Here is a 20,646-nt window from a genome sequence, read left to right on the forward strand (position 1 = left end):
TCTCCATCTGCATATTCTTTTCACTCTACCCATCACCAGTCCACTGAAGTCTATATTCAGGGCACCTCTGATCTACTCCCGTCCCACATCCCATTCCCAATGCTGCTCATCTTCCTAGTCCAAGCCTGCAACACCTCCAACTTCCTTCTCATCACTGAAATCAGAGTATCTTTCTAAAACTCCTATGGTCGTCATTTCCTTTGTCAAAGTTTTCTCAGCTTTCTATCACTTACTGGATGAAAACTCCTCTGTACTGCATACAAACCATTCAAAACTTGACCTCTGCTTACTTGCCAATCCTCACCTCTTGTCATTTTCATTATGCCTCCTTGCCCACCCCGAAATCACCCTGCCCTTAGCAATTTCCAGAACACAGCTACCTCCATGTCTTTGCAGTTGTGGTCCTTCTGCCTTGTAAGTTCCTCCCTATTCTTTAGGTCTGAGCTCAAATGCTACCTGCTCCGTGAAATCTTTCCTGATTCCTATAAGCTTCTGTATTTGTCCTGATAAGATGATCTTATTGTAATATAATTGTATTTGTGCATTTACTCATTAACCTCTAAGATTCTTGAGGACAGAGAATTTACCATTTCATATTTGTTTAGTGTTTGGCATAGCAGAGACACACAAAAACTGCATTAATGATGAATAAGAGAAGCTAGCATTCCCTACACACCTAAATTTCACACGATATTTTAAGTGATTCACAAGGACTATCCCATTTAATCCTCATAGTAACCCCCATGAGATGGTACCATTAGCATCAGCCCACTCTGTGAGGAAACAAAAGCACAAACACAGGTTAAGCAACTCACATAAGACCTGGATTCAAAAATGCAGGCAGTCTGACATCACCACAGCTCATACTTTGTAACCAATATGATAAAATCACAATCTCAATCTCTTGCTTGCTCTCTCTCTTTCTCTGTACTGGGGAAAAGTCAGCAAGCCCCAATGAAGCTAAGCAAGAGAGGGTCTCAATAAGAGGGGTATAATGTAAAATACATTCAGGAAGGAGGCTGGAAATAAGCTGACAATGTGCCCTATTGATTCCCACAATTATCTGATTATCTGAACTGAATTTGGTCAAAAAAGCTGCAAAACGCCTTCCTCTTAGTACATGAGGACTTTGACCTTGAGCACTCTTTCCCCAAATAGTGTGCACAGAACTCTACTTTCCTGGGAGTTTCCAAGGAGAACCCCAAAAGTGTCTAGTGGTAAAATTATTTGAGGAAATGCCAGGTTAAGTAAAATGAACAGGTTTCTTTACTAAAGAATTTGAGAGCATTAATACAGACAGATGAGTATAGTTATTCCCGTCTTACCTGAACACAGAACCCCTTGCTGATAACGCATCTCACAGGCCTAGTTAGTGTTCGATAGGACAGTTTGAGGCCTACAATGCCATTTGCAAACTGACCCCTGCCCACACACCTCAAGTCAAATTAGGTCAAATTAAGGTGTAATACAGGAAGCATGTGCTAAGAATACAAAGTCTAAAAAAGAGAATCAACTGGAAAGATGAAATGTTGTCAGGTATCTCAATCCAAAAATGTTGTTCTCTTCTCTATAACCCTCACAGCATCTGTTCACAGCTCTTCAAGAGCATTTACCAACCTGAGTTTAACACGCTACTTGTATCTGCACACTCTTCCAACTGAGCTACTCAAAAAAAGTTGTTTTATTCATTTGTATAGAAACTTAAACACAGTAAAAATAGCAATAAATAATTATTAAATTGGATTATCAAAAGCATTCTGATTTAGAAAAAAATATTCAAAGGCATAATAAAAAGCAAGAAAGAGGTTACCACTGCTATGCCATAGTTTATACTATCGAATATTTTGAGAGCAAATAATTACCAATGCCTATGTAAATGCAAATGTAACCAATTTCCACCTATGCCAATAACAAGTAACTCAACACTCCAAGACACATTGGGATATATTAAACTGTATAAGTAATTTTACAAGGTCAAATTACACTTATCTCTTCTTTTTATCATTCTATGCAGTCGAATATATTTCCCAATTTCATAACTTTGATTTATATGTAAATAGCTGAACTGCTGCAATTTAAAAGTTCACATTGAAAGTCCATATAAGACACCTCCAAAAATTATTTTACTAGCAAATATTAGATCTCTTGAAAGTAAATATTCACTGATAAATTTTTAATTTAAGGTTAGAGACATTTCCTACATATGCTTTTTTAATAAAGAAAAAGTTGATTTATTCATTATTATAATAACCCAAGAATACTATTAGGATACTTCCTTAAGTCTCTGTCTACAGAATGAAATTACATTTAGCACAGTTTTATTCCTAACTATGTATTAGACTAATCTGAAACATCCCAATTCTAAACAGTACTGGATACTGGAAAAGTGACTATATTTATGACTCACATATTACCATGCTCAAGGGGAAATAGTATACAAATTATTAAGTTATATCTAATATAACCTAATTCAATTTTCTATAATGACTCAAAAATATCAGTTACCTATTAAATTAAATTAGCATATAAATCAAAGCTCTACATTCATAATTATTGATACTCTGGAATTTTTCACACTAAATACAGGAACTAATGATCTCTCACCTACTGCCAGGACATGAGGAAGAGAAAATAAAGGGTAATATAAATACTTAATTCCTGAATCACAACAAACCTATAATAACAGGATAAAATATGTATCAAAAATCAAATATCCTCCCTACTTAAGTCTTCTTTTTAAAAGTTGCTTTCAAAGTTTAGTTTCTAACTATCACCTTTAAAATATCCATGAAAAGTAAGTTATTAGAGACAGGAAACAAGCTGTCTTTTCTTACCTATGCGGTCAAATGTCTTATCACATTTGGGACACTGCAATATTTTTTTGTTACTGTTCTGAATGACTACAGGGGTTAATCCCTCATGAATGCTTCCGACAGAATCACCAGCCTCAGGCTCCTCTTCTGCATCATTGGGATCCTTTTCACTGTGCTCTTCAATGTCAGAGTATTCATCTGACATTTCCTCCTCTAGCTCATCCTCTTCAGCATTACATTCACTGCCGGGATCCTCAGAATCATTTCTATCTGACTTTTCCTTATCAAAACTGTCTTGATTCAAATTGTCTGACCCATCGCCACTTTCTTGTTCATCATCACTGGTGTCATCAAACTTAACAGGGCACTTCCGATTCCGTTTTGATCTCCTTGTGGAAAAACTTCTCTCCAGCATTTTTAACCCATGCTTTTTCCCTAATAAAAGGGATCTATGGGTTTTCGCCAAATGATTCTCTAAAGACTTCTTATAACAAAAATGTCTACTACAGAATTTACACTGATGATTACTCGATAGTCTTCCAGTTAACTCACTTAGTGTTTCTTCTGGTGATGATTTTTCAGTTAGCTCAGACTGAAAAGTGGCGACATTTTCGTTATTTAGCAGCTTAACTGCATCTATAATATCCAGGAATTTTGCAGCCTCTAAAACAAGAGGGATTTCATATTTGTACACAAAAAATTCTGATGTGTAAAGAAATTCAAGCAAATGCTGAAAAACGGAGTGCGTTACGTGATCCAGGGTGACAACATCCGTGCTTGGATTTTTGCTCAAACACGCATGAAAATAACTACTGCCAACAGCAACGACGACTTTGTGCGCACTAAATTCTTTTCCTTCTACTATGATAAGTAAGTCACAGAAAGACGGCTGCTTCTGCCTATCATCATTTAAATACTTCAGCAAGTTCTTATTGTACTGCAAAGAACTCAGAAGTTTTCTCTGATCCGGAGAGGGAGGAAGTTCCTGATAACAGCGAAGAGCTTCAGGAGCTGGTCTTTCTGTAGAACGAGTGTAAGTTACTTGCTCGCACTCCTCTGCAACATTTCCTTCCGAAGAATCTTTATGGTAGCCTAGATGGATCTTCTCGTCAAGATGTGAAGTAACCTTTCTCCTTTTCTTCATTGCAGTACAACGGTATCAGAACAAGAAACTTCATAAGTGTCTTGAGGGATTTATGAAGGAAAACTAGATTGTCTTGGATAACAGCTTCTGGAGGGGCGTGCCCGAGGGTTGCATGGTCTGCGAAAAGAGTAAGAACCATGAAAAATAACTGCATGGCCAAGCGATCCTAAATCATTCGCGGCATTGTCAACAAATCCTTCCTAAACGAGAACTAAATTATGATAAAGTCACCGCTTCCACTCATTCGTGGCTGAGATTTTAGGGCGGAGAACAAGGAGAGCCGGGTTAGAAAACACAGCCAACAAAAGAATAATTTTAAAGGAGGCAGAGCACACCTTGCAGGCCCGATTCCCGAACCGGGTAGGGGAAAGGGGGTCAGAAGGGGAGGCTCCGCGGAGCCCGCCGTGGGTGCAGGTCGAGGCGGCCACCTCCGCGGTGCAGGGGCGCCGGGACAGTGACAACCAGGCCGTCGCGGCCGCGGAACCCACGTCCCCCATTAATACGCTTCCCAGCGGCGGCTAGGCGCACCTCCTTGGGGTCGGCGAGCGTCCAAATGCCGGAGGCGCCCGGCGGGACGGCCCCGGGAGGCGCGGAGAGGAGAGCGGGTCACCCGGGGGACGGCCGCCGGAGCAGAGCCTCCTCAGGCCCCGCCGGGTGGAGACCGCGCCGCCGAGGGCGCCCCCGCCGCCCGCCAACCCGCTCCCCGCGCGGGTTCCCCGCGCGGACGCCCCGCGCGTCCATTACCGGGAACCCAGGGCTCCCCGTTGGCTCCCGGCCGCTGAGCTCCACTCCGGGCGCGCTCGCTCTGGCGCCGACCCACTTCCGGGTTCAGCCCCCGGCCCCGCCCGCCCTTCTCCTCTTGACGCCCTGCCGCCGCCGCCGCAGCCACCGAGCACGTCAACCGCGCGCGCAGCCTCGCGGCCGCCAGACACCCCAGCGAGCGACCCTGCGCCGGCACTGCGCATGTGCGCGCACCCGCCCTGCGCATGCTCCGTGAGGCCCCTCCGTCCCCCGCCCCCCGCCCCCGCCACACCCGCGACGACCCCAGCGACTTCAGGAGTCCGTTAGTCCGGGTTTTCGTGGCGGTCCGGTGGCCGCTGTGACTGAGCCAGTCGGGGTCTCGCGGACAGCCAGGCGGGGACCCCGGCAGAGGGCGAAGATGAGGCGGAGTTTCGTAGGGGTGGGCGGAGGCACCACGCCGCGGGCGGACCGCGTCCTCACGGCTTGTGGCCGGTTATGGCAGCCTCTCAGCGGCGGGCGAAGCCGTCTCCACAAACGCTGCCCTGCGTCTGAAGAACCCAGCTGGACGCAGCTAACACAGTTGCTCCTAGAATCAATTTTTAACTTATTGTCCACAGAAAACACTGAAAAATGTACATACAAGTATACAGCTGGCAGGACAGGAAAGAAAGCCGAAACAAAAAGAAAAGGTCCACAAGGATAACTTTTGGAGCCAAGATTGTGCGTTTCTAACGCAGTCGCAGGTGTTGCTGGTATTGCTGCTCTGAGGACCACATGTTTAGTAGCGAGGTCCTAGTCCTGTGATTTTACAGACACGAGGAAAAATAAGGCAGAGGCTGAAGCCAAATAGGATGGGTGACCAGATTGGTGAACCCATGTCCGAGTCCCCTGTGGATGGAAGAGTTACAGAAAAGTTATCGCTGACGCTTGTTAACGGTAAGGCAAACTTTATTCAGGGCGTCTACTACACTGGGGTTTTGTACTAGGGCAGAGAGATTGGGCTCAATTCCAGACAAGAGAAGGTGGGAATTTGTAGCCCAGGAGCCGGCTGGGCGTGGCTGGCATGTCCGTGAACGGAAAACGGCCAAGAGAAAACATGAGGGGAAAGGGGGGCGGAGTGGGGGCCGGATTCTGGCTAAACTGACCTGACAGGGTTCTTGCGGGAGGCAGGTGGGATGATCAGACAGGGCTCGAGGAGGAGGAGGAACCAGATGTCAGATATTGAGGGTGGGAGATTCTGGCTAAACTGACTTAGCAGGATCCTTGCTAAAATTGAGGAATGCAGAGACAAATAACAGAAGTTCAAAAGTCAGAGCCTAATTGAGAAGGGAGTTTAGGAGCACCTGGTTAAAGTTTGGTCAAGGAGAGAATCTTTGTTAGACCTAATGCAATCAGTTGACCGTCTTAGAGCAAAGGCTAAGCTTTACCGAGGAAGCTATTCGCCTCGAGACGTCAGCATAGAAACTCTGTCTGGGTTTCCAGCCTGATTCCCTGAAGTATTTGGACTCAAGACTGGAACAGCAACTCTTACCCGAGTTTCCAGCCTGCAGGCCTGCCCTATGGATTTTAGACTTATCAGCCCTCAGAATCAATCATGCAAGCCAGTTCCTTAGAATATCTGTCTGTCTATCCTCTATCTATCTATCCTGTTGGTTCTGTTTCTCTGGAGAGCCCTCGCTAATACACCAGCAATGAACAGTAAGAAAATAAAATTGAAAAAATAATGCCTTTATGTTTTCCTCGATGGTATAGCACCAACATCCATGTCCCTAAGGTGTCAGAAGTCTTTGTCAGAGGAAGTAGCAGTGGGGCGGGGAGCCGAAAAGGAAAGCGCAGAGGCAGAAAGCCAAGACAGAAAGGAAATCTACACTCTTCAGAATCTCTTTCCTGTGTCTTCCTTTTGCTGATCTGTCATGGTCTTAATTCAGCATCCTTTAGCAGGCTGTTTCACAAATTTATTTCTGAAAATGAAAATGGTTTTCTTCATTTCTTTGTTGAATATCCATTAAACAACCACTCTGTACCAGGCATGTAACATTTTAAATAAACTTAGTCATAAAAGATGTCACTTGATGGCATCAGAGGTATAAAATACCTGGGAATGAATCTAATGAATTATGTTCAAGACCTCTATACACAATTCTCTACAACAGGGCTGGCAGACTTTTCTGTAAAGGACCAGATATGAAATATTTTAGGTTTGTGAACTGCGGGTAGTATCTTTTCCATTTTATTCTTCATTTTTATGACAACCCTTTAAAATGTAAAAATTATTCTTATCTCACGGACCATACAAAAAACAAGCCATGAGCTGAATTTGGCCTGTGGGCCATTGTTTTCTGAGAACAACCCCTAAAACCCAACTCAGAGAAATTAAAGAAGACATTGAAGAAATATGTCATATTCATAGATTGGAAGAATCAATATTGTAAAGATGTCAATTGTCCTCAAATTGATCTGTAGATTTGAAGACATCAACGTATGGACTTAATCAGTATTAAAAACTTTTTTTTTCAAAACCAATTAAGAAAATCAAAAGGCAAGCCAAAGATTAGGAGAAGGTATTTGAGAAACATATGCTCCCAAAATAAAACGGACTCTTGCAACTAATGAGAAGGAAAAAAATATGTAAAATGAGCAAAATATTTGAACAGACACTTCATGAAAGAAGATAAGTACATGAAAGATCTTATCTTTAAATTGCATCTTTTTTTTAACATCTTTATTGAAGTATAATTGCTTTACAATGGTGTGTTAGTTTCTGCTTTAAAACAAAGTGAATCAGCCATACATATACATATGTTCCCATATCTCTTCCCTCTTGCATCTCCCTCCCTCCCACCCTCCCCATCCCACCCCTCTAGGTGGTCACAAAGCACCGAGCTGATCTCCCTGTGCTGTGCGGCTGCTTCCCACTAGTTATCTATTTTACGTTTGGTAGTGTATATATGTCCATGCCACTCTCTCACCCTGTCACATCTCACCCTTCCCCCTCCCCATGTCCTCAAGTCCATTCTTTAGTAGGTTTGTGTCTTTATTCCCATCTTGCCACTAGGTTCTTCATGACCTTTTTTTTTTTTTCCTTAGATTCCATATATATGTGTTAGCATACTGTATTTGTTTTTCTCTTTCTGACTTACTTCACTCTGTATGACAGACTCTAGAGCCCGTGATCTTAAAGTCATAAAAAAAAAGAATGTCACACAGACACTTGAACAGGGACATACAATGAAACAATAGAAAAATTGAAATTCCAGAGATTCAAATTCACAGGTTAATTTACTATATAAAAAGGTAAAATTTCAAGTCTGTGACATAAAGATAGAATATCCAATAAATGAAGATAGATAAAGAGGTGGGCATCAGAAATAAAAGTAAGTTGTATATAACCTCAGTGAATCAAGATAAATCCCAAATGTATCAAAAATTTAAATGTAAAAGCTGAAACCTATCATAAAAGAACTATAACAAAACACAAACTTCTAAATAACAGTAAAATGGTGAAGGTCTCTCTCACCACGAATCAGAATTCAGAAGCAATTAAGGGAAAAAAATTGTTAAATCAACCATATAAACTTAAAATTTTTTTGCATGGAGGAATTCCAGTATCAGCAATGGTGAATTAAATAGCTGGAACCAATTCTCCTGCTGTGAACAGCTAGGACAAAATGTTTTTTAACAAAAGGTACTGTTTTGAATGCATGGCATAGCTACCAGGGTTATGTGTGAGGAGTTGTGAGGGCCTGGTCTGCAAGAAAAAGAGGCTCAAAGAGGTGATCTGGCTTTGGGAGGCGGGGGCTTCTCCCTAAAGGCAGTTACTGACTGGAAGGAAGCAACTGAGAGGCTGATAAAATGAGTAGATCCTTGACAGACTCATGAGGCAGGGAGATGAACATTGAAATTTAAGGACCCCGAGAAAGGAAGGGCCCTAATAAACACCCCATGTTTTCAGCTGGGACTCTGAAAGGCCTAACCTATGAGTAAGAATGTACTAGAAATAGACCACCCATCACAGCACTGAAGCCCTTAACATTTTTATTCCTTTGAGAAAGACAATCAGGAATTGCTTCTTCTCTTAGCCTCTCTGCCTGCCAGGAGCAAAACCAAATGCTGTCTTGATTAAGGTGACATCATCCAGACTCTTAACTTGTTAATTTTTAATATACAATATCCAGCATTGAATCAAACACACACACAAACACACAGGCTATTCCAAAAAAGTAAAAGACAGACAAAACAGATCCACAGGAGATCAAGAAAATGAAGTTATTGGACCAATACAACAACAACAAATAGACTATGAGTAATATGTTCAAGGAATTGACAGAGAATATTGAAAATGGAAATCAAATAGAAATTCTAGAACAGGAAAATATGACAGGTGAAATTTAGAAGAATGGATGTGTTTAACCTAAGATTAGAAAGAGCTGAAGAGAAACTATTGAACTAAAAGATAAATCAGAAGAAATATCCAAAATAAAACACAAAGAAAGCAGGAATGGGTAATACAGAAAAGAGGAAAAAGAAATATGTAGAACACATAAAACACCAAACACAAATCTTAATAGAACCACAGCAGCAGGAGAGGAGAATGACAATGAGGAAGAGGCAGTATTTTAAAAGATAGTAGCTGAGAATTTCCCATTGATGAGAGACATCAAGCCAGAGATTCAAGAAATACTAGGGAACTCCAAGCAGGATAAGTTCAAAGAAAAGTAAAATTGGGCATGTCATAGTAAAACTGCTGAAAATTGGAGATAGGAAAAAAATTTTAAAAGCATGCATAGGGAAAAAAGAGTATTGGCATTAGAGGAGCAAAATTAGACCAAGAGCTGACTTCCCAATGGAAGCCTAAGAAGCCAAAAGACATCTTAATGATATCTTAATGACGCTCAAAAAAGATAACTGCTGAGCTAGAACAAATCCTTCAAATGAGAGCAAGATAAAAAGTATTGAAATAAGCCAATCTTGAGAGAATTCACTAACTGCAGACTCACAGTTCCAGAAATACCAAATGGAGACTTTTAGGCAAAGGGAAAAAATCACAGATGGAAGCAATGTAGTGAAGGAAAGAATAAAGAATAACATGAGTAAATGCAAATTGACTGTGAAAATAATAATGAAAATGACTGTGGGATTAACAAAATAATAACATAAAAGACAAGATATATTGAATTGAATTAAGAATTTCTAAGGTCCTGTGCTGTCCAGCATGTGTTACAAGTTCTAATTTATATACAACTTTAATAACTCAAGGATGTTTGTTATAACCCCTGGAGTAACTACTAAAATCAAAATTAAACAAATGTTTAATAAATAGGCTAATAGAGGTGGGGAAATTGAACACTGAAAAAAGAATCAAGATGAAGAAAAGAAAGGAGAGAAAAAGAGCATTTGAAACAAATAGAAAAATATAGTAAGATGGTCAACTTAAAACCAAATGTAATAATTAATTACTTAACTGTAAATTGACCAAACTATTCCATTAAAAGGACAGTCATTGACAGACTGAATGAAAAAAAAGACAAAAACTTGCTACTACAGACTTAATTACTACAAAAACTTGATTATTACAGACAACACAAAGTTAAAAGGACATATTTGGAAAATGATACACTATGCAAATACTAACCAAAGGTAGATTGATGTATGTATATTAATATCAGACAAAGTAGACTTTAACATAAATGAGTTATTTGAGACAGAAGGACATATCATCATAATTTGCAATCCATACAGAAGATATAACAAGTTCAAACGTATGCCTGTACTAAATTATCTATATATTTTATAATATATACTTATAAATTTCTATTTATCCATATGTGTATACATATTATATACTATTTTATTTACTTATATAAAAAAGTATACTATTGCATAATATTTTATATACTAATTATATATATAACATTATTATATATGTACATATTAGTACAAAAAAAGATAACTTGAAAACCCCAAATGTTTGGAAATTCATTAATACATGGGTAGCCCATAAGAAAAAGAAAATAATCTCAATAAAATTCAGAAAATATTTTGAACTGAATAATAATAAAAATATATCAAAACAAATGTGACAGCTAAAATCATATTTAGAGGGCAATTTTAACTTTAAATGCTCACACTAGAAATGAAGAAAAACTGAAAATCCTTGACCTATGCATTCATTTTAAGAAATAAGCACCCCCCCCCCCACCAAATTCCAAAGAGGTTATAAGGCTGGAAACGACAAAGAACAGATATCAATGAAATGGAAACAATCACTTAAAAGAGGATCAACAGTATCAACGTTTTTTTTTTTTTGTAAAGAAAAAAACAATTTATAATTGATAATGAACTCTTACCTTCCTATGTGCCATTTATTAAGTTTTTGTCCATTAACTTCCAGTCCACCCTTCAAAATTCTGCATTGTGATGCTGGGCTGGAATTCAGTTTTGCAGGCTGGCTACCTGTTAGTTTCTGCAAAGAACAATAGAGACTTTTAAAAAATAAGAAAAGCATGGTTGGAAAGTGACATTCAAGCCCTCCATCTTGTAAAAGTACCAAAAGGAAAGGACGCTATCAGGAAAGTGAAAAGACAACCTGAAAATGGGAGAAAGTATTTGCATATGATAAATTTGATGAGGATCTAGTATCCAGAATATATTTTAAAATCTTATGAGTAAAAAAAAACCCAGTTTTTAAAATGGACATTGGACTTGAATAGACATTTCTCCCAAGATATATAAAGACCAATAAACACATGAAAAGTTGCTCAACATCATAGTCTGTATAGAAATGCAAATCAAAACCACAAGTACATACCTACCACTTCACATCAACTAGGATGGTCATAATTAAAAAGATAACAAGCATTGGCAAGTCTGTGGAGAAGTTGGAATCCTCATACACGGCTGGTGGAAACATAAAATGGGGCACCCACTTTGGTAAATACTTTGTCAGTTTCTCAAAAAGTTAAACACACGGGTTACCATATGACCCAGCAATTCCACTCCTAGGTATATACCCAAGAGAACTGAAAACATATGTTCACACAAAAACTTGTAAACAGATGTTTATGGCAGTATTATTCATTATAGCCAAAAGGTGGAAAAAACCCAAATGTCCATCAGCTGATGAACAGATAAACAAAATCTGGTATATTCATACAATTTAATACTATTCTGCCATGAAAGGAATTAAAGTACTGATACATACTACAACATGGATGAATCTTGAAAAACTGTGCTAAGTGAAAGATGTGAAACATAAATGACCACATATTGAGTGATTCCAGTTATATGAAATGGATAGCGATATTCACAAAAACAGAAAGTAGATTAGTAGTTGTAAGGGTCTAGGGAAAAAGGGAGTAAGGGAACGACTGCTGATGGGTACAGGTTTCTTTTGGGGTAATGAAACTGTTCTAAAATTAGATTGTGGTAATAGTTGTACAACTTTGTGGATACACTAAAAACCACTGAATTGTATGCTTTAAAAGGGTAAACTTTATATTATATGAATTATATATATATATATATATATTTTTTTTTTTTTTTTTGGTGACTGCCCCATTGTATGTACCCAACAGCAATGTATGAGGATTGTGAATTCCAGTTTCTCCACATCCTTGCCTTATTGTCTGTCTTTTTTATCACAGCTATCTTAATGGAATTGAAGTGGTGTCTCAATGTAGTTTTTTTTTTTTTAACATCTTTATTGGAGTATCATTGCTTTACAACGGTGTGTTAGTTTCTGCTTTATAACAAAGTGAATCAGCTATACATATACATATATCCCCATATCTCTTCCCTCTTGCGTCTCCCTCCCCCCCACCCCCCCATCCCACCCCTCTAGGTGGTCACAAAGCACCGAACTGATCGCTCAATAAAAATGATATATTCATTTTTGTAATTTTGTAATGATATATTTATTTTTGTAAATGTAATAACATAGAAAATGCTTACATAATAATTTTTATGTGTAAAAGAGTACTTTTTGTTCATATGGCATGGTCACATGTATAAAAAAATTATTACTGAGTAAAGATTGGAAAACATTGCACCAAAATATTAATAGGAATTCTCTCTAGGTTGTGGAGTGACATAAGATTTTCTTTTCTTCAATTTTTTAAAAAAATATTCAACTTTTCTATTATAAACATGTATTTTTATAGTGAGGAAAAAAGGTTTTTTTTTAAAGTACCATAAAGAAAAGGTGTCAAGTAATGTCATAGTACTTACAGTCCCTTAGACTTTAGACTCCAAAGTCAGAGCATGTCACATATGCTGGGCAAGGAATAAGAAAGCTTTTTCACCTTATGAAAACACAATGACTATAAAACTTAATGTAGTCTCAGGGACTTCTCTGCTACCTAGAGTAAAACTTTTTTTTCAAATTTATTGAGGTATAATTGACAATAAAATTGTAAGATATTTAAAGTGTACAATATGATGATTTGACATACATATACGTTGTAAGTTAATACATTATCAAATTAATTAACACATCACCTCACATATTTACTTTTTTTTAGTGAGAACATTTAAGTTCTACTCTTTGAACAAATTTCAATTATACAATACAATGTTATTAGTTATAGTCACCATGTTATGCATTATTCATCAGACCTTATTCATCTGATAACTGAAAGTTTGTGCTCTTTTATCACTCTCCCTATTTCCCCTACTTCCCAGCCCCTGGCAACTGCTTTTCTACTGTTTCTATGAGTTTGACTTTTTTGTTTTTTGATTCCACATATAAGTGGTAACAAGTAGTATTCATCTTTGTCTTTGTATCTGTCTGGCTTATTCACTTAGCCTAATGCCTCCAGGTTGCAAAGGAAGGATTTCCTTCTCATTTTTTTTAAGGCTGGATAATATGTATATATATTTCATTTTCTTTATCCATTCATCCGTCTACAGACACTTAGGTTGTTTCCATATTTTGGCTATTGTGAATAATACTGTAATAAACATGGGAGTGCATATAACTCTTTGAGATAATGATTCCATTTTTAATTCTTGAGGAACCACCATACTATTTTTGATAGTGGTGTACCAGTTTACATTTCCACTAACAGTGTACAAGGATTTCCTCTTCTCCACATCCTCACCAACATTTGTTATCTTGTCTTTTTGATAATAAACATCCTAACGAATGAGAAGTGACATATTGTGGTTTTGATTTGCGTTTCCCTGAGGATTAGTGATGCTGAGCAACTTTTCATGTACTTGTTGGCCATTTGTATGACTTCTTTGAAAAATTGTCTATGTAGGTCCTTTGCCCATTTTTTTTTTAAATTTATTTTTGGCTATGTTGGGTCTTCATTGCTGTGCATGGGCTTTCTCTAGTTGTGGTGAGTGGGGGCTACTCTTCGTTGAGGTGCACAGGCTTCTCACTGCTGTGGCTTCTCTTGTTGCGGAGCACGGGCTCTAGGCGCGTGGGCTTCGGTAGTTGTGGCACGTGGGTTTAGTAGTTGTGGCTTGCGGGCTCTAGAGCGCAGACTCAGTAGTTGTGGCACATAGGCTTAGTTGCTCCACAGCATGTGGGATCTTCCCAGACCAGGGCTTGAACCTGTGTCCCCTGCATTGGCAGGCAGATTCTTAACCACTGCACCATCAGGGAAGCCCTGGATATTAACTCCTTGCTAGGTATGTGGTTTGCAAATATTTTTTCCTATTTTGAAGGTTGCCTTTCAGTTTGCTATGCAGAAGCTTTTTTTTTGACGTAGTCCCACTTGCTAGTTTTTGCTTTTGTTGTTAAATCCAAAAAATTATTGCTAATACCAATGTCGAGGAGCTTACCACCTGTTTTCTTCTAGATGTTTTATGGTCTCAGGTCTTACATTTAAGTCTTTAATCTATCTTGAGTTGATTTTTGTGTATGGCGTAAGAGAGGAGTCCAGTTTCATTCTTTGGTATGTGGCTGTCCAGCTTTCCCAACATCTTTATTGAAGAGACTATCTTCCCCCCATTATATATCTTGCTCATTTGTCAAAAATTAATTGACCTTATATGCACAGGATTATTTCTGAGCTCTTGATTCTATTCCATTAATCAATGTGTCTGTTTTCATGCCAATGCCAAGCTGTTTTGATTACTATAGCTTTGTAGTATAGTTTGAAATCAGGAAGTGTGATGCCTCCAGCTTTGTTCTTTCTCAAGATTGCTTTGGCTATTTGGGGTCTCCTCTAAATGTAAAAGAAGCAAAAATCTATAGGAAAAGGAAAATCCCAACAGGAAAGGCAAATATATAGTAAGGATTGAAGATCGATTAAATAAGCCAGTATGTAGATTACAAAACAAAACAAAGTTGTGAAAGCAACTATAAGTACAATAAACAGTAAAGTGATAAGCATGAAGATGTAAAATATGACATAAAAACACAAAATGTGGGGGAGAGGAGTAAAAAATATAGATCTTTTAGAACATTCCTTGACACCATATACAAACATAGACTCAAAATGGTTTACAGTCCTAACTGTAAAACATGAAACCATAAAACTCTTAGAAGAAAACATAGGGGAAACACTCTTTGACATAAACCACAGCAATATTTTCTTGGATCAGTCTCCTAAGGCAAAAGAAATAAAAGCAAAAATAAACAAGTGGGACCTAATTAAACTTAAAAGCTTTTGCACAGCAAAGGAAACCATCAACAAAACAAAAAGACAGCCTATGGAAGAGGAAAAAATATTTGCAAATGAAGCAACCGACAAGGGGTTAATTTCCAAAATATACAAACAGCCCATACAACTCAATAACAAACAATCCAATCAAGAAAACTTGAATAGACATTTTTCCAGAGAAGACATACAAATGGCTCACAGGCACAGGAAAAGATGCTCAACATCACTAATTATTAGAGAAATGCAAATCAAAACCATAATGAGGTATCACTTCACACCTGCCAGAATGTCTATCATCAAAAAATCTACAAATAACAAATGTTGGAGAGGATGTGGAGGAAATGCAATCCTCCTACACTGTTGGTGGGAATGTAAATTGGTGCAGCTACTATGGAAAACAGTATGGAGGTACCTTAAAAAACTAAAAGTAGAGTTACCATATGATCCAGCAATCCCACTCCTGGATATATATATCCAGAAAAAAATGAAAACACTAATTGGAAAATATATGTGCACCCCAGTGTTCATAGCAGCACTGTTTACAATAGCCAAGACACGGAAGCAATCCAGGTGCTCATCAACATATGACTGGATTAAAGAGAGGTGGTGTACATACAGAATGGAATATTATTCAGAATAAAAAGGATGAACTACTGCCATTTACAACAACGTGGATGGACCTAGAGAATATTATACTTAGTAAAGTGTCAGACAGAGAAAGACAAATAGTACTGTTATATAATACCACTTATATGTGGAATCTGAAACCTAATACAAATGAATGTACAGTATATACAAAACAGAAGCAGACTCACAGATATAGAAAACAAACCTGTGCTTACCAAAGGGTAAAGGGTAGGGGGGAGGGACAAATTAGGGGTATGGGATTAACAGATACAAACTACTATATATAAAAAAGGTAAGCAACAAGGATATACAGTGTAGCACAGAGAATTCTACCCATTATTGTCTAATAATTTATAATGGAATATAATCTGCAAAAATACTGAATCACTATGCTTTATACCTGAAACTAACACAATATTGTAAATCAACTACATTTCAATTAAAAAAATAAAAAATAAAAAGTTGAGGGAGTGGGGGTTACATTTTTAAAGAGATGAAGAACCAAGTAAAATATTTATAAATAAGTAAAACAAGTGGAGTAAATAAAGAACTTTGAAGAAGTAGAAATTAAACCTGGAACCAGCAACATTAAAACATTGCATTAGGTTGAGGAAGGTATTCAAGAAGGGTGAGAACAAATCTTACTTGACAGCTCAATGCCTAGGCTGGTTCCAGAAGGGTTTCTGATAAGAGACAGGATCAAAGGAGCACAGGGGAGACAGAGGGTGTCAGAATTAGGCCCTGGGCTGTCAGAGCTTCAGGTAACAAAGATAAAAATTGTGTTTGCTTTCTTTTCTGAGAAAGCTTTAAGTTGATTTGTCAAGGACAGCAGATGTTTGTTTGGCAAAGTGGCAGCACGGAGAGAAAATTGTATTTCTTAGTATGACCATCTGTGAGAAAGAGGTTTGGAAATCCTCTAATGAGCATGCTAGGATAGAAGGCACTCAAGTTGGATTATCAGGCTTTCATTTTGCCTGGTGTGTATGGTGTGTAAGGCAAGGCTAGAGAAGAATTGGGAAAATAGAGGGGATTTTTGAGGTCACATTGCAGCAGAGAGAGGAAAGCAAAGGAGGGAGGAATTTCAAGGAGAGATGACAGCTAAGAAAAGGACCTCAGTTTTAAGTGATACCTGCTCCTGATTTTGATAATGTGCTGTTGATCCGTGAGAAGCAGAAGAAGATTGAGCAAGGGGTCGGTAACCAAAGGATTGGTATAGAATATTGTGGGATGAGTTCAGTTTTGGAGTCAAACTGATCTGTGTTCAAAACATACCTCTTACATCCTGTTGGTGTCAGCTTGTATGCTTCTCAGACTATAGTGAAAAACACAGAGACGTGCTCAGCCTTTCAGTTCTTTCTGAAAAATAATAATTTTACAAGCAGTAATTCATATTTTTCTAATTGAAAAAATCGTATATTTTGAAGAAGAATGAAACATTTGCCTGACGATAATGGTATAATATATCTAAACTATTTCTACATGAAATACAGGGTAAAGGATATTCTTTTAGAAAATATTCAATTTATGCATGCACATGTCCAATTTTATCTTTTTTTCTTTTTAATTTTTTCATTTAAAGCTCTTTTACTTTCCCAGCATTTAATGGCCTGTTTACACAATAGATTCTGAAACTCAGAGCAACTCTCTGGAGACCCAGAGGAAATGAATAGTGGCAGATATACATTAGTGCAGGTTATAAAACATAATTACATTAAAATTTTTAGGTAAAAGCACATTTTAATGCATTAAACCTGCATTGAAGAAGCATACTAAGTTTTTATGGATAAATTTTTTTTCCACTGGAGGGTGCAATTCATCAGTGTATCAAGATTTCTACAGTTCCTTTAATGAGTATACTTTATAAATAATACCAGAGAGCTGATTATTTCCAAGACACTAATGTAGAACGCTGAGTAGATTTTATAAAACTTTAAATAGAGGAGGGAGGGAGAAGATGGTGGAAGAGTAAGACGCGGAGATCACCTTCCTTCCCACAGATACAGTAGAAATACATCTACACGTGGAACTGCTCCTACAGAACACCCACTGAACGCTGGCAGAAAACGTCTGACCTCCAAAAAGGCAAGAAACTCCCCCCGTACTTGGGTAGAGCAAAAGAAAAAAGAAATAACAGAGACAAAAGAATAGGGACGGCACCTGCACCAGTGGGAGGGAGCTGTGAAGGAGGAAAGGTTTCCACGCACTAGGAAGCCCCTTCGCGGGCGGAGACTGCGGGTGGCGGAGGGGGGAAGCTTTGGAGCCACGGAGGAGAGCGCAGCCACAGGGGTGCGGAGGGCAAAGCGGAGAGGTTCCCGCACAGAGGCTCGGCGCCGAGCAGCACTCACCAGCCCGAGAGGCTTGTCTGCTTCCCCGCCGGGGCGGGCGGGGCTGGGAGCTGAGGCTCGGGCTTCGGTCGGATCGCAGGGAGAGGACTGGGGCTGGCGGCGTGAACACAGCCTGAAGGGTTTAGTGCACCACAGCTAGCCGGAAGTGAGTCCGGGAAAAAGTCTGCAGCTGCCGAAGAGGCAAGAGACTTTTTCTTGCCTCTTTGTTTCGCGGCGGGCAAGGAGAGGGGATTCAGAGCGCCGCCTAAACGAACTCCAGAGAAGGGCGCAAGCCGCGGCGATCAGCGCGGACCCCAGAGACGGGCGTGAGACGCTGGGGCTGCTGCTGCCGCCTCCAAAAAGCCTGTGTGTGAGCACAGGTCACTCTCCACACCGCCCCTCCCGGTAGCCTGTGCAGCCCGCCACTGCCAGGGTCCCGGGATCCGGGGACAACATCCCCGGGAGAACGCACTGCGCGCCTCGGGCTGGTGCAACGTCACGCCGGCCTCGGCCGCCGCAGGCTCGCCCCGCCTCCTCTGTACCCCTCCCTCCCCGCGGCCTGGGTGAGCCAGAGCCCCCGAAGCAGCTGCTCCTTTAACCCCGTCCTGTCTGGGCGGGGAACAGACACCCTCAGGCGACCTACACGCAGAGGAGGATCCAAATCCAAAGCTGAACCCCAGGAGCTGTGCGAACAGGGAAGAGAAGGGGAAATCTCTCCCAGCAGCCTCAGAAGCAGTGGATTAAAGCTCCACAAACAACGTGATCTGCCTGCATCTGTTGAATACCTGAATAGACAACGAATCGTCCCAAATTCAGGAGGTGGACTTTGGGAGCAGGAGATATTAATTTTTCCCCTTTTCCTTTTTTTTGTGAGTGTATATGTATATGCTTCTGGGTGAGATTTTGTCTGTATAGCTTTGCTTTACAATAGCTTTATTTTACTTCACTATATTATAGCCTCTTTCTTTCTTTCTTTCTATTTTTTCTCCCTTTTACTCTGAGCCGTGTGGACGAAAGGCTCTTGGTGCTCCAGCCAGGCATCAGGGCCGTGCCTCTGAGGTGGGAGAGCCAACTTCAGGACACTGGTCCACAAGAGACCTCCCAGCTCCACGTAATACCAAACGGCAAAAATCTCCCAGAGATCTCCATCTCAACATCAAGACCCAGCTTCACCCAACGACCAGCAAGCTACAGTGCTGGACACCCTATGCCAAACAACTAGCTAGACAGGAACACAGCCCCATCCATTAGCAGAGAGGCTGCCTAAAATCATAATAAGGCCACAGACACACCAAAATACACCACCAGACGTGGACGTGCCCACCAGAAAGACAAGATCTAGCCTCATCCACCAGAACTCAGGCACTAGTTCCCTCCACCAGGAAGCCTACACCACCCACTGAACCAACCTTAGCCACTGGGGACAGATACCAAAAGCAACGGGAACTACGAACCTGCAGCCTGTGAAAAGGAGACCCCAAACACAGTAAGATAGGCAAAATGAGACGACAGAAAAACACACAGCAGATGAAGGAGCAGGCTCAAAACACACTGGACTTAACAAATGAAGAGGAAATAGGTAGTCTACCTGAAAAAGAATTCAGAATAATGACAGTAAGGATGATCCAAAATCTTGGAAATAGAATAGACAAAATGCAAGAAACATTTAACAAGGATGTAGAAGAACTAAAGAGGAACCAAGCAATGATGAAGAACACAATAAATGAAATTAAAAATACTCTATATGGGATCAATAGTAGAATAACTGAGGCAGAAGAAAGGATAAGTGACCTGGAAGATAAAATGGTGGAAATAACTACTACAGAGCAGGATAAAGAAAAAAGAATGAAAAGAACTGAGGACAGTCTCAGGGACCTCTGGGACAACATTAAACGCTCCAACATTCGAATTATAGGGGTACCAGAAGAAGAAGAGAAAAAGAAAGGGACTGAGAAAATATTTGAAGAGATTATAGTTGAAAACTTCCCTAATATGGGAAAGGAAATAGTTAATCAAGTCCTGGAAGCACAGAGAGTCCCATACAGGATAAACCCAAGGAGGAACACGCCAAGACACATATTAATCAAACTGTCAAAAATTAAATATAAGGAAAACATATTAAAGGCAGCAAGGGAAAAAAAGCAAATAACACACAAGGGAATCCCCATAAGGTTAACATCTGATCTATCAGCAGAAACTCTGCAAGCCAGAAGGGAGTGGCAGGATATACTTAAAGTGATGAAGGAGAAAAACCTACAACCAAGATTACTCTACCCAGCAAGGATCTCATTCAGATTTGATGGAGAAATTAAAACCTTTACAGACAAGCAAAAGCTGAGAGAGTTCAGCACCACCAAACCAGCTTTACAACAAATGCTAAAGGA

The 20,646-nt window shown here is 39.6% G+C and overlaps 2 protein-coding genes across 6 annotated transcripts in view; one reads left to right on the forward strand and one right to left on the reverse strand.

Moving 5' to 3' along the window:
- Positions 1-4,793, reverse strand: part of ZBTB41 (zinc finger and BTB domain containing 41) — a 44,632-nt gene extending 39,839 nt beyond the window's left edge. Inside the window, exons 1-2 of one of the 3 annotated variants that reach the window (XM_057557532.1) lie at positions 4,702-4,793; positions 2,835-4,074 (exon numbers count right to left, since the gene is read on the reverse strand). In XM_057557532.1, coding sequence (XP_057413515.1) covers positions 2,835-3,957 — 1,123 coding nt within the window. In that variant the 5' untranslated portion in view covers positions 3,958-4,074; positions 4,702-4,793. The other 2 variants (XM_007167279.2, XM_007167280.2) reach the window with 2 other exon arrangements.
- Positions 4,794-4,989: 196 nt separating this feature from the next.
- Positions 4,990-20,646, forward strand: part of CRB1 (crumbs cell polarity complex component 1) — a 289,562-nt gene continuing 273,905 nt past the window's right edge. For all 3 annotated transcript variants that reach the window (XM_057531778.1, XM_057531784.1, XM_057531788.1), the window contains exon 1: positions 4,990-5,634. In XM_057531778.1, the coding sequence (XP_057387761.1) occupies positions 5,550-5,634 (85 nt within the window). In that variant the 5' untranslated portion in view covers positions 4,990-5,549. The remainder of the gene's footprint in view (positions 5,635-20,646) is intronic.

Source organism: Balaenoptera acutorostrata, chromosome 1, assembly GCF_949987535.1.
Source record: "Balaenoptera acutorostrata chromosome 1, mBalAcu1.1, whole genome shotgun sequence".
Classification (NCBI taxonomy): Eukaryota; Metazoa; Chordata; class Mammalia; order Artiodactyla; family Balaenopteridae; genus Balaenoptera; species Balaenoptera acutorostrata.